Here is a 12,865-nt window from a genome sequence, read left to right as displayed (position 1 = left end):
TGGGCACCTGTTAGGGACCTGAGGAGGAGAAATGAGGATGGGCGGGCCATGGGCAGGGGGGAACTTGGGTTGATGATTCCAACCTAACTAGAGAAGCCAGCTTAGTAATCAGGCAATAAAACTTTGAGTTCCATCTGCCTCTCACTGCGCAGGACCTTAAATCATGGAGGAGTTTATGGGTCCTGTTTATGAAGAGACTCTTTATAAGCTATTCAGAGAAGGGGTGGGAGGGAAAAATAGGGAGAGAAAGATTCCCTTTGAATTCTCATTGCTCTTAGAGTCAGCAATTTAATGAGTCATACATTCTAAATACTTGCTTTGTCTACACATTTTCATTTCAAAATACTAAAAAACAATTTGTTTGGAACATGGGCTATTTTTAGCTCATATATCAAGAGTGCACATCCATTTCTCCCTATATTAGAAAAGCTCCCTTCAGGTTGGGTTGGAGGAGCATGGTAGTGGGGCTGTTTATTAGCAGTAGATTGTTGAAGCTTCCTGGGCATCTCTCTGTTCCCTAGGACTCTCTTCCAGTTGATCTCCTAGAACTGCTGACCACGCATGAGTCAGCTCCAGACTCAGAAGAGTTTCAGATCTCAGAATATGGACAAAGGGGAAGAGCATCTTTTCAAGCCTCCAGCCTAAAACGTTAGTACCTAGGTGGGCCAGAGACAAGCAGGGATCCACTGCTGTGGGTCCCTGTGAGACTATTCAGAGTAGAAGAGAAGGAACATCCCCATCTACAGGTCATCTCCTCCAGATCCATCAAGAGAAAGCCTGGCCAAGACCTAGGAATAGACTTTTTGGGGAATCTGGTAAGCTGCCAGGCTGACAAGCAGGAGAATAGGCAGGGAGGAGGCTATTAGGTCCTACCTCTCCGGTTCCTGCCTCTGCGTGAGGTCTCTCTGCACAGGTCACTGCGGTGCCCCCAGCCAGCTCCAGCTACCCCACTGTTTTTGTCCCACCAGTGATCATTCACTCCTCTGGGTCTCCTGGGGCCCACCTTCTTTTAAAGGCTCCAAGGACTTCCTTGGCGGTGCAGTGGTTAAGATGCTGTGCTTCCACTGCAGGGGGCCAGGGTTCCATCTCTGATCAGGTCATGCCATGCAGTGTAGCCAAAAAAAAAAAAGCATTCAAAACTGCCTATTCCTAGTTTCTATTGAAATTGATATCATTTACAATTTAAAATGTCTACAGATTATCTTCAAATTAATACACAAACACAAATTAATGTTGGACTACCCTGGGAGTCCAGTGGTTAAGACTTTGCGTTTCCAATTAAGGGAATGCAAGTTCAGTCCCTGGTCAGGGAATTAATAGTCCATGTGCCATGCAGAGCAGCAAAAAGCAAAAATAAAAAAATAAAAATAAAGGCAAAAATATATAAATAATGTCACTAACTTAGAGCATGACTAGCAAGTATCTTACCAGCACTTCATGGATAGCTGACCAACTTCAAGAATGGAATACAAAACCATTATGTGAAGAACCTGGGGTAAGGAGCTGCTCGACTCCTCTGGTTGTTGTCTCGCCACCATTTCCATCCATGTATTTATAGTGGAAGCAGCCATGCTCATACCCACTGACCCTCCTCCCCTAGACAGTGTCGATTTCATCAGGAGAGGGCAGCTATGAGGGCTTCCCAGGTGGCGCTGGTGGTAAAGAATCTGCCTGCTACTGCGGGAGATGTGAGAGATGTACGTTCAAACCCAGGGTCAGGAAGATACCCTAGAGGAGGAAACAGTATCCCACTCCAGTATTCTTGCCTGGAAAATTCCATGGACAGAAGGGCCTGGCAGGCTCTAGTTCATGGGGTCATGAAGAGTCAGACACAATGGAGTGCTCATGGATGGGCAGCTATGAGCCTGTTCCCCCAGGGAATTTTGAATTGAAACCATACAAGTTCCCAGTTGAGGCTGACTGCCAAATTGGTAGCTATTTGAAAGGACTAATTTTCACATGGACAGAGAAACCAAAGAGATGAAGACCGGCAGAAAACTTCCACGGATTTTCTACATCCCTGAGGCTTTGGATTCTCTGAGACATGTTTCCCCACCATCCACCCTTGCCTGGATCCTCTGTTGGAATGTTAGGTGTTTCTCTTTTCACTGAAGTAAGTTCTACTGGATTTCCATTACTAGCAACTAAAATGGTACCAGGAGTTGGGAAAATAATCCAGGGCAGGAAAATGGGGTGTATGGAGGAGACTCCTTCTGACTTTCTAATTTGCCGACCCTGCCCACATCAACCACAGCCACGTGGGCCCAGACAGTTTTTCAGGTCTGAGGTCCCCGATGCCCTGTAAGCAAAACCCAATACCCATACTTTATCTGAGGGAGGCTCCTAGCGAAGGAACTGGATGACAAGGAGACAATGTACTCTGCAAGAACTCACTGCTGCAAAGTGATATGAAAATGTGTTCCAGGTGAGCTGTGTTCCCTCTCCCTCCACATCCAAGCCCTGGTGCAGAGACTGTGACCACCATCCATCTCTTGGTCCTGTCTTACCCCTCTTCCTTTTAGCTGTCTCTCTCTCTCTGCCCACTGCATAAAGAAATCTTTGAGAAATGTGTGCATTTGCCCCCAAAGAAGGAGTAAACAAAAGTGCCATGTGCACTGTGTATGAGTGGGGGTATGAATGTGTGATGAGAACAGGCAGAGACTCTCAGCCCTGGGGTCCAAGTAGATTTCTTACTCTCCCCGCAAGGAGAAGTTGATGGCTTGGGAGGAGCAGATTCATTCCACTTGGGCTACTGCTGTCCCCAAGAGACAAGAGAAACTAACCTGCCTAATTCAAACCCATCACAATTCTGGCTCCAAAACTCGAAAACCCAAAGTCACTGGAACAAATAGGGAAATATTTTTAATATGGGTGTGTGTTGAGTAAAAAGGGTTTCTGACTACATCCGACTTCTCTGTTTGCTGCATCATATCTGCACATTCACTAAGGTGGGCAACTCTCTGTATCCTCTGTAGCATCAGCCTCATCTGTCATTTGCCACAGACCCTGTAGGACATACAGAACCATTTCTCTGTCCCAATCCTTACCTTCCTTCCCTCAACACCACCCATCTCCCAGGGCAAGTGCCCAGGATGGTACCGCTTATCCCAGCCTGAGAATAAACCAACCAGGAATTTCATCTTGGACTGGACTTTGTCTCCTGCTGGGGCTCCTCTTTGGCTGGGGAGGCCCAGGCCAGGTTGTCCTCTGACTCCTGACCAGCCTTCTGAAGCAGACCCTTCCTCTGAGCCGGCCTTCAGTGTATGGCATTCCAGTTTCATGTTGCCCTGTTCCAGATCTGTCCTCAGAGTTGATGAGAAGGGCACACCTGCAGGCCAGCATGCCCTTGGCCAGGGGTTCTGCCAGCTCCCACGCTGATTCCCAGTGAGCTGTATTGGAAAAGGCTCTGCATAGAATCTTATAGTATCCTGTGCTGGGCCCTGCAGTCCAGCTCCCAGTTATGGAGAGAAAGTGCTGAAGTTCGGGAGCTCTACTCATCAGAAATGTGTTCATTTCCTTTGGGCTTCCCTGGTGGCTCAGATGGTAAAGAATGTGCCTGTAATGCAGAAGACCTGAGTTTGATCCCCAGGGTCAGGAAGATCCTATGAAGAAGGGAATGGCAACCCACTCCAGTATTCTTGCCTGAAAAATCCCAAGGACAGAGGAGCCTGGCAGGCTACAGTCCATGGAGTTGCAGAGACTCAGACTTCCTTTAGTTCGCCATAACCCTAATCAGGAACTCATGGCCCCCACCATGAACACTCGTGGCCCCCACTAGGAGCTAGTGACAGAGAGGGCTGGAGATCCCATTCCAAACAACCTTGGGGAGACCACAGCAGAACATACCCATTTAAAGGACTCACCCAGACCAACTCCTCGATGTCAGCATCACATAGATCAACATTTCCTTCTACACAAAACCACCCAGAGTTAAAATTCCTCTTGAGTTTTTACAGCCATAAAAAACCAAGAAAAAAAAAGAGCTCAAACCTTGGGAAGCCTGTGGCTCAGAACACATACAACCCCTCCCCCTGAGCTGACCTCCTCACCCATAAGCAAGGGAGTAGCAGGATGATCTAATGGTTAGGAACAAGTTTTTGTATTCAGAGATGTGGGTAGGAGTCCTGGATTGACCTTTGCCTTTGTGATATGGCCTATGTGATGCTATTTACCAACTGTTTTACTTTTCCCCTGCAAAAATGGGGTTAATAACACCCATATGGGGTTGTTGTGTAGGTTAGCTGAAATTATCTATACAGAGCTCCCACTTCTATGCTGCCATGGAATATGCACTCAATAAAACGTATCTGTTGCTTTTTTTCTAATAAGCACCCCCTCCAACTTGATCAGTCCCTGATAGCATCAGCTTTCAAACCCATCCCCTCACCCATCCACACAGCTCAGATTTAATTAATGAACAGCTGTCAGGCTCAAGATAGATCGTCAAATCTCTGGCCCCGCTGGGACATGCATCCCCTTGGGACCCCTCCCGGGTGTCCTGTCCCTGGACACTCAGCACAAAGGCTCCCAGCCCCCACACCACCCCCTACCTGCGGGCTGAACACAATCAACTCCTGAGCAAACATTCGAGAAAGCTCGTTTCTCCGGGGGGTTGGGGGTAGAAGACTTGCCAAGTGGGGAAGTCGGGGGCCTGGGTCCTCGGCGGCTCCTCTCCCCCTCCAGGGGCTCCTCTGCCCCCCTTTTCCTCATTCTCAGGCTTTCCCTCTCCGGGTTGCTCAGGCAGCCGCATCAGGGGTCCAGGGCGATGTTTTCAGAGAGATTTGTGAGCACATCAAGGGAACGTCAGCGGAGACACTGAGACTCTGCAAGGAGTTGACAGAAACTTACTGCCTGCACAGCGCTGGTGGGTTATTTACTCAAAGTCAGTTGCCTAAATAATTCACACCCTCCCTTCCGTGTTTAAACAGGACAATGATTAGAAACACAATCCTGGCACAAGAAATATAATTACAGTTGTGACAGATGTTTAGTTATTAATAAGGCCTCAATGTCACCAGAGGGTATTATTGCACAAGAAACCAATAATGTGCCTTTGGAACCGACCTTCATATTTACAGGTTCTTTTCCACTCCCACTCCCATGGGCTTTGCCGTGGTGTAAGCTATGCAGAGGGAGCCTGAATAGCCAATGTGACTGCAACTTGCAAGAAAGCCCAGCACCTTGCCAGCAGAATTTGTTTCCTGGCAGTTGACATCGACAAAGCCACAGAAACAAAGTGTATATGTGTGGGGAGGGGTGCAGAGGAGTTTGCACAGCCATCTAATGGAGTGGACTCTTGCCAAAGCTCTTAAGCATGTGATGCTGCTCGCCAACCCGACACAACATCATCCTAACTTCCTTAGACAAAGCAAAGAGCATCCCAGACTAAGTGCCCCTTTACCAGCTCTGGTCTAGAGTTGCCTCTCATATGTATAGAGCCTCTGGGTTGGTTTGATGTCATCAAATGGTGACTTCCTCTCACTCCTCCCCTGACCCCAGACATCTGGTCAACCCCTTTCTTTACAACCCTGCTTAGGTTAAGGCACCTGGCTAGGTTAAGGCACCCCTCAACTGTGCCTATATCTGCTGTCATCCACAGCCTCCCTCTCTCCCTCCATCCCCATAACACTGCACTGAGAAAAGCTCCAGGTAGGGAATCATTCAGATGCATGTTATATCACCTGGGCCCAGGCTGAGACAATCTGAGAATAACTGGTGATCAATAAAACACTTATTGAACTAACTATTTAATCGATACTGGTTCTCTTTGGTTTCATACTGAAGTTTAAAAACATGATAATAAAACAAAGAATCTCCAGAGATTTGAAGTACAAGGAAGTTAACTGGAAGAATCTTGGTGATGCAAAGAAAGTGCCCTGACCATGGATGGAGCCCCTACCTGAGAAAGCTGGACCCTGAGGGGGGGGTTGCTCACGGCAGCAGGTGGCAGCTTCTTCCAGAGACAGGCAGATAAGTCTCCATCCCTCAGGGCTCGGCCCCAGCACCTCACCTCCTGGGAAAAGGCTCCCTACTCTACTTGCAGCCTTCTGATTCTGACCAGAGGCACATTTCCAAGCTTGGGAAGTGTTCTCCTGGAGAATCCAGCCCATAGGAGAAGAGGCTCAGAAAACAGTCTTAGGAAGCATGAGGCCTTGGATGTGTGTAAACGTGATCACTGCTGTAAATTATGGTTGCAAATCTGTACATGTGGTAGGCATTGCCAGCCCTACCCCAGGTCAAATAGGACAGGCTCAGCCCTAAGCCTAAGGTGTGTCAGTTACTAGAATAAATGACACACAGACCATCTGCATGCTTTGTACCTTCCATTTTGAGCAGAAACCCTCATCATCTAGTTCTGGACTGTGCCAGAGTGTGTCTGGTTGCTCATGATCTACAGTATCTCTGATTCTCTGAAGTTTGTGGCAAGGAGTTGGGTCCTCCCAAAATAAGGCGCTGGATCTCCTATGACTGGGCTGTGTGTGCCAAGTCACTTCAGTCATGTCCAACTCTTTGCAACCCTATGGACTATAGCCTGCCAGGTTCCTCTGTCCATGGATTCTCCAGGCAAGAATTCTGGAATGGGTTGTTATTTCCTTCTTCCCAGAGGATCTTCCCAACCCAGGTATTGAACCTGTGTCTCTTGTGTCTCCTGCATTGGCAGGTGGGTTCTCTACCGTGAGTGCCACCTGGGAAGCCATGACTTGGCTGGGACCTCCCAAAAGTTGGGACAACAGAGATATGCTATAGTGAAAAAGCTTCTCGAAGGCTTGTGTCACCAAATGAGAGTATAACACATCCAGGCAAGAGCATTTGTCTGCAGACTCAGCTCCCCCAACACTGCTTGTCTTCAGGCACGCACACACATACACAGTCACAGATCAGTCTTCAAATATTCACAGCCCATGTGTGATCTCAACCCCAAAGTCAGCCCCTAACCTTGGACAGACACACAAGGAGGACTCAGCGACAGCCACACACCTGCACATACACGACCCCCATCAACATGAGCACCTGTACACACCCTCACACACACACACACACAACTCTCATGTTCACACACACTACAACACCCACTTGCCCACATGTGCTGCACTCACACCTATACTCTTTGAGTCTCTAGCTATGTTAAGTTAAAAATGAAAAACAAGTTTCCTGTGTCATTATACTAGAAATGCAAAAGAAAAGTGACATTTTATTTTCAGATATGCTTTTAGTTGCCATGACAGTGCCAGCACCATGAAAGCTGTGATTGGTGGCAAATGCAGATTTCTAAAGAGAGTAATTAGCTCCCCATACACAAGAATATCCAAAGGGTGCCCTCCCTCATCAGTTGCCTCCAGGCCCAGTGGACACCAGGGCAGGGGCAGCCCCCAGTGCTATTCTGGCTTCCAGGATGGCAGGTGACAGGATCTGCCAGGAGTACTTAGCAAGGATGTCCAAGCTGATGGTCACAGAGGCTTCAGAACCCAATCCACTTAATTACTTGGAACTTGCTCGCAGCTCAACAGGAGCATGGCACTGGAGGTGGCAGTTCCCCACAAGGAACAACTGCTCCTGCTGCTCGACTGGCCTCTGGTGCCCTTCACTGCAGCACCTGGGATGTGCCAGAGAAACACAAAGCCAGGGGCTGGTCCCTCAGCCAAAAAGGGAGCTGGCCTCTCCAGCCAGAAGCCATCTCACCAGAATGCTCCTCTCTAGGTCACGACTAACCTGACACACAATGACGGAAGCCAAGCCACCTTCCACAGGATAGGACTGACTGCCCACTGCCAACTAATGAACCACCCTAAGTCAGAATCTGGATAGAAGATGGACCTGCATCTCCCCATGTTGCCAGGAGCTTCTCAAAGACTGAGCCGTGGTACATGCACTTCCAAGTCACCAATGGCCTTATGCACCTTGGGACCCACAGTACATACCTACAGGAATTACTCTTTGTCCCCAAATTAACCGGTTACCTCATTTCCTCGTGAGACACCTAAGGGCAATAAATTTCCAGAATTTCTCCTCTGAGTCCATTTGCCGGTTATCTTTATTGTCATCATCTGAAAGATTGGCCAGGAGCTGGTTTTTGAGCCCAAGCCTTGAAGTCAGAACTTTGGACTAATTCCTGGACCCATATGAGTGTTGTCTTCAGCATTTCATTTCAGCAAATGACCCACCTACATCCTTTAGCACCTAAAATGTTCCCTGAGCACTGGCCACTCAGCGTGAGTCACTCTGGGCTCCCCAACATGTGATGCTATCTTCATCCTACCCACAAGGTCCTCCACTGACCCCACTGCAACCTATAATATGCAGAGACTAAGGTAGTGGCATGGTTAAGAACATGGCTAATTGAATTAGACCATGCAGTTCAAATCCTGGTTCTGCCACCTATGGGCTGTGTGATCTTAGACAACTTTACCTCTCTGTGCTTCAGTTTCCTCACCTGCAAAATAGGCTTGATAATAATAACACCTACTTTGTAGGTTAATATAAAGTGTTTAGCACAGAGTAAGTACCATATGCACTAGCTATCATTATTCATTCCTTCCTTTTGCCCTTAATAGGCAGTAGCTAAGCACCTACTCTGCTCAGATGGTGCTAGACTGACACCATAGAGTCAGGCAGGAAGAGGCAGAAGTGAATCCACTATAGGAACAGCCCCACAGAGCTCAGAATCAAGCTGGGGGCACAGACACAAACACAAGACCAGAGAAGGAAGCTGCTCCTACTCCTTCAGCTTGAAGAGTCAGTTTGTCCCGGAGGGTATTTGGGTGGGGAGGTTTTGAGTCTCCTCTTCAATGCCACCAAGTATGTCCTTAAATGGATCCCACACTTGCCTCTGAGCAAGGGGTCATATGGATATAGTCTGGGAGAAATGGTCAACCTCATCATTCTAGCATCTGTGGCTCTGAGCATCCAGTTGGGTGCACAGGTCACAGGCAAACTCAGTCCTTCACAGATTTTTGTCCCTGTTGGAAGATCTAAAACTACAATCACTGTGGGAGCAGGGGATGGATGAAAATCTAATGTGTGTGAATGGAGTGTATGAGCCAGCATAGTTTATTGGCATGAATAATTCATAAATATGGGGTAGCTGGTGCTATTCAGTTTCTGGAAAACCCAATAAACAATGCTTCTCAAGCTGATACTCTAAGACCCAGTTCAAATATCCACCAAAAATCACTCCATTCTATTGTGATCATATTGGGCATCAGGTTAGAGAATCTTGTGTCTTGTGTTCCCTAACATAGTTGGCAGCTGTTGATGGCCACATTATCCTGAATAATTATAACTGAGTCCTCTGTTCCTGTTTGACAAGGGTTTTGCATGTGGGTCTTTTCTATCAAAACCCTCTATATAGGTGTCATCAAATTTGATTCACAAGTAAAATTTATTTTTGTTACAACTGAATATAATCCTGTTTTTTGTTCGCCACTTTTAATAAATTTGTTATTGGGTTTTTTAGAGTACTTCAAGTATACATTATTATTAACTAGTCATCAAACTGTACATTAGGTCTCCAGAACTTAGCCATCTTGTAACTGAAAGTTTGTACCCTAAGGTCAATATTTTCCCTTTGTCCCTACCCCTTAAAGCCGGATAACTACCATTCTACTCTGTTACCATGAACTTAATTTTTTTTTATTTTTAAGATTCCATACGGAAGTGATATCATGAAGTATTTGCTATTCTGAATCTGTCTTAATTCACTTAACATAATGTCTTCCTGGTTCACCCATGTTGTTGCAAATGACAAGATTTCCTTCTTTTTTATGGCCAAATTCCACTGTATGTAAACACCACATTTTCTATATCTGCTCATCTGATGATGGACACTTGGGTTATTTCCATATCTTGGTTACTGTGTATAATGTTACAGTGAACACCAGAGAGAAACTATCTCTTCAAGACAATGATTTTATTTCCTTTGGTTATATACCTAGAAGTGGGATTGCTGGATCTTATACTGGTTCTATTTTAATTGTTTTAGAAACCTCCATACCATTTTTAGTAGTGGCTATACCAACTTACCCTCTTACCAACAGTGCACAAATGTTTCTGTTTATATAATTCTGTTTTGAAGGTACCTTCTGGACAAAGTGTGGAATGGAGAGAGTCATGCCACATGGGATTTGGTGAGGAACAACTTGCCTCTTGGCAAGAAGTCAGAGACATAGTGTGAGGTCCAGTCAGCCCCCAAGCTAAGTCCTGCCTTCACTGGAACATGTGAACACTGGAGCTCCTCTATAGAGGAGAGATGCTTAAAGAGATGATGAGCGAAAAAGTCTGTGCTGGTGTTTACTGACTCCGAGATGCTGTCATTCTGGGAGGTAATTGTTCACCAGCCTCAAGTATTTTAATACTAAAGAGCATTCAAAAGCACAAATAAAAATATAAAATAACCTGCTCTTTTACACATAGGAAATCTCCAATGAGATCCTGAAAAATGCAAAAGCATATGCTAAGTGCTCCTTTCACTGTGACATAAAAATGAAAGTTCCTTTTCTCTCGGTCTTGTCCAAAAACAATTCAATATCAAGAAAATAAAATGCATACGAGGTGAAGCCAAGATTCTAAGCCTAAGTCAGAAAACTATTAATAAAACTGCAACACAATTCTGCAAGTGCTACGTCTCAGGAGCCCCAGTGTCCCTTCACATTGCTGGCTCAGGCTCACATAAGCAAGACATTCCAAATCCTAGATCCTCAAAATGAAAACCAGGATCTGTAAATAGATCAGAGCAATTTAAGTTGAAAACCACAATAAAATAGGAAACAATGAATATTTCTTGAATATAAATACATATATCCACAACAGTTCAGAAGCCAGCATCCAGTTTCTTACTTCTGAAGACATATCAGAGACTCAGTTGCTAAAATTAGGAAAAAGTCACTGTCACCACCACTATCCACTGTATTGGCCACTGTCTCCTCTACTATAAACACTGCATTGTGGGCATCAACCAACATGACTAGACAAGCAATTAGAGGCATAAGATTGGACAGGAAGAAACAAAATAAAATTAATCTCTCCTTGAAGATGATATGATTATATATCTGGAAAACCCAAAAGGATTCATGAAAAAAAAAAACCTATTATAAACAATTTACTGGCACTAAAATAGACACACAGATCAATGGAACAGAATAGAGAGCCCAGAAATGAACCCACATTTATATGGGTAATTAATCTACAAAAAGGATGCAAGAATATATAATGAAGAACAAACAGCCTCTTCAAAAAATGGTGCTGGGAAAACTGGACAGCTCCATGCAAATGAATCAAATTGGACTACTTCTTCACACCATGCACAAAAATAAATTCAAAATGGATTAAAGACTTAAATGTGTGACCTTAAACCATAAAACTTCTAGACGAAAACATGGGTTATAAGCCCATTAACATTGCTCTTGGTAATATTTTTTTTTGTTTCCCTCTTCAAGCAAGGGAAACAAAAGCAAAAATAAACAAATGGGACCACATCAAATTAAAGTTTTTGCACACTGAAAGAAACTATCAGCAAAATGAAAAGACCACCTACTGAATGGAGGATATATTTGCAAATGATATATCTGATAAGGGGTTAATATCCAAAATATACAAAAACACGCATTCAAATCAGCATCAAACACACACACACACACACACACACACACACATCATACAGATGGCCAACAGGCACAAGAAAAGACACTCAACATCACTGATTATCAGAGGAATGCAAATCAAAACCACAATGAGCTTATCAACTCACACCTGTCAGAAAGGTTATTATCAAAAAGACAACAAATAACAATTGCTAGTGAGGATGTGGGAAAAAGGGAACCCTTGCTCACTGTTGGTAGGAATGCAAATTTGTGTAAACACTATGGAAAACAGTAGGGAAATTATCCAAAAAATAAAAAATAGAACTACCATATGGTCCAGCAATTACACTCCTGGGTATTTATTTGAAGAAAATAAAAACAGCAGTGCAAAAAGATATATGCACCTCTATGTTCATTGCCTCATTATTTATAATAGCCAAGATATGGAAGCACCGGTGAATAGATAAAGAAGAGTGCATATATACAGTGGATTACTACTCAGCCGCAAAAAAAGAATGAAATCTTGCCATTTATGGCAACATGATGAACCTAGAGGGTATTGAAAGTGAAAAGTGAAAGTGTTAGTCGTTCAGTTGTGTTCAACTCTTTGCAACCCCATGGACTGTAGCCTGCCAGGCTCCTCTGTCCATGGGATTTCTCAGGCAAGAATACTGGAGTGGATTGTCATTCCTTTCTCCAGGGGATCTTTCTGACCCAAGGATCAACCCCAGGTCTCCTGCATTGCAGGTGGATTTGTTACCATCTGAGCAACAAGTGATTCCCATTATGTTAAGTGAAATAAGTCCAACAAAGACAAGTGTATGATTTCACATATAAGCGGAATCTAAAAACCAAAACAAATGAACAAATCTAACAAAACAAAAACGGAGTTACAGATACAGAGAACAAACAGGTGGTTGCCAGAGGGCTGAGGGGTAAGGAAAGAAAACAAGTAGGTGAGAGAGATTAAGAGATATAAACTTCCAGTTGCAAATTAAATAAATTATAGATATTAAATGTACATTATGGAAAATATAGTCAATAACCATGTAATATTTTTTATGGTGACAGATAACACTTAGAGTTACCGGAGTAACCATTTTGAAATGTATAGCAATATCTAGTCACTACCTTGTATAACAGGAACTAAAATACTGTTGTAGATCAATTATACTTCAAAAACAAATAAACACAAAACTCATAGAAAGAGAGACAGATTTTTGGTTGCTTGAGGGAGACTGGGAATTAGATGAAGGCAGTCAAAAGGTAGAAACTTCCAGTTGTAAGAT

At 44.5% G+C, this 12,865-nt stretch overlaps 1 protein-coding gene across 3 annotated transcripts in view; it reads right to left on the bottom strand.

The window, feature by feature from the left end:
• The window catches only part of CALN1 (calneuron 1), a 512,378-nt gene that overhangs the window by 460,556 nt on the left and 38,957 nt on the right, over positions 1 to 12,865 (bottom strand). For all 3 annotated transcript variants that reach the window (XM_055562459.1, XM_055562457.1, XM_055562458.1), the window contains exon 2: positions 4,628 to 4,823. In XM_055562459.1, coding sequence (XP_055418434.1) covers positions 4,628 to 4,750 — 123 coding nt within the window. In that variant the 5' untranslated portion in view covers positions 4,751 to 4,823. The remainder of the gene's footprint in view (positions 1 to 4,627; positions 4,824 to 12,865) is intronic.

This window comes from Bubalus kerabau, chromosome 23 (genome assembly GCF_029407905.1).
Source record: "Bubalus kerabau isolate K-KA32 ecotype Philippines breed swamp buffalo chromosome 23, PCC_UOA_SB_1v2, whole genome shotgun sequence".
Taxonomy (NCBI): domain Eukaryota; kingdom Metazoa; phylum Chordata; class Mammalia; order Artiodactyla; family Bovidae; genus Bubalus; species Bubalus kerabau.
Note: the sequence above shows the minus strand (reverse complement) of the source record. Positions and strands in the feature narration are given on the sequence as shown.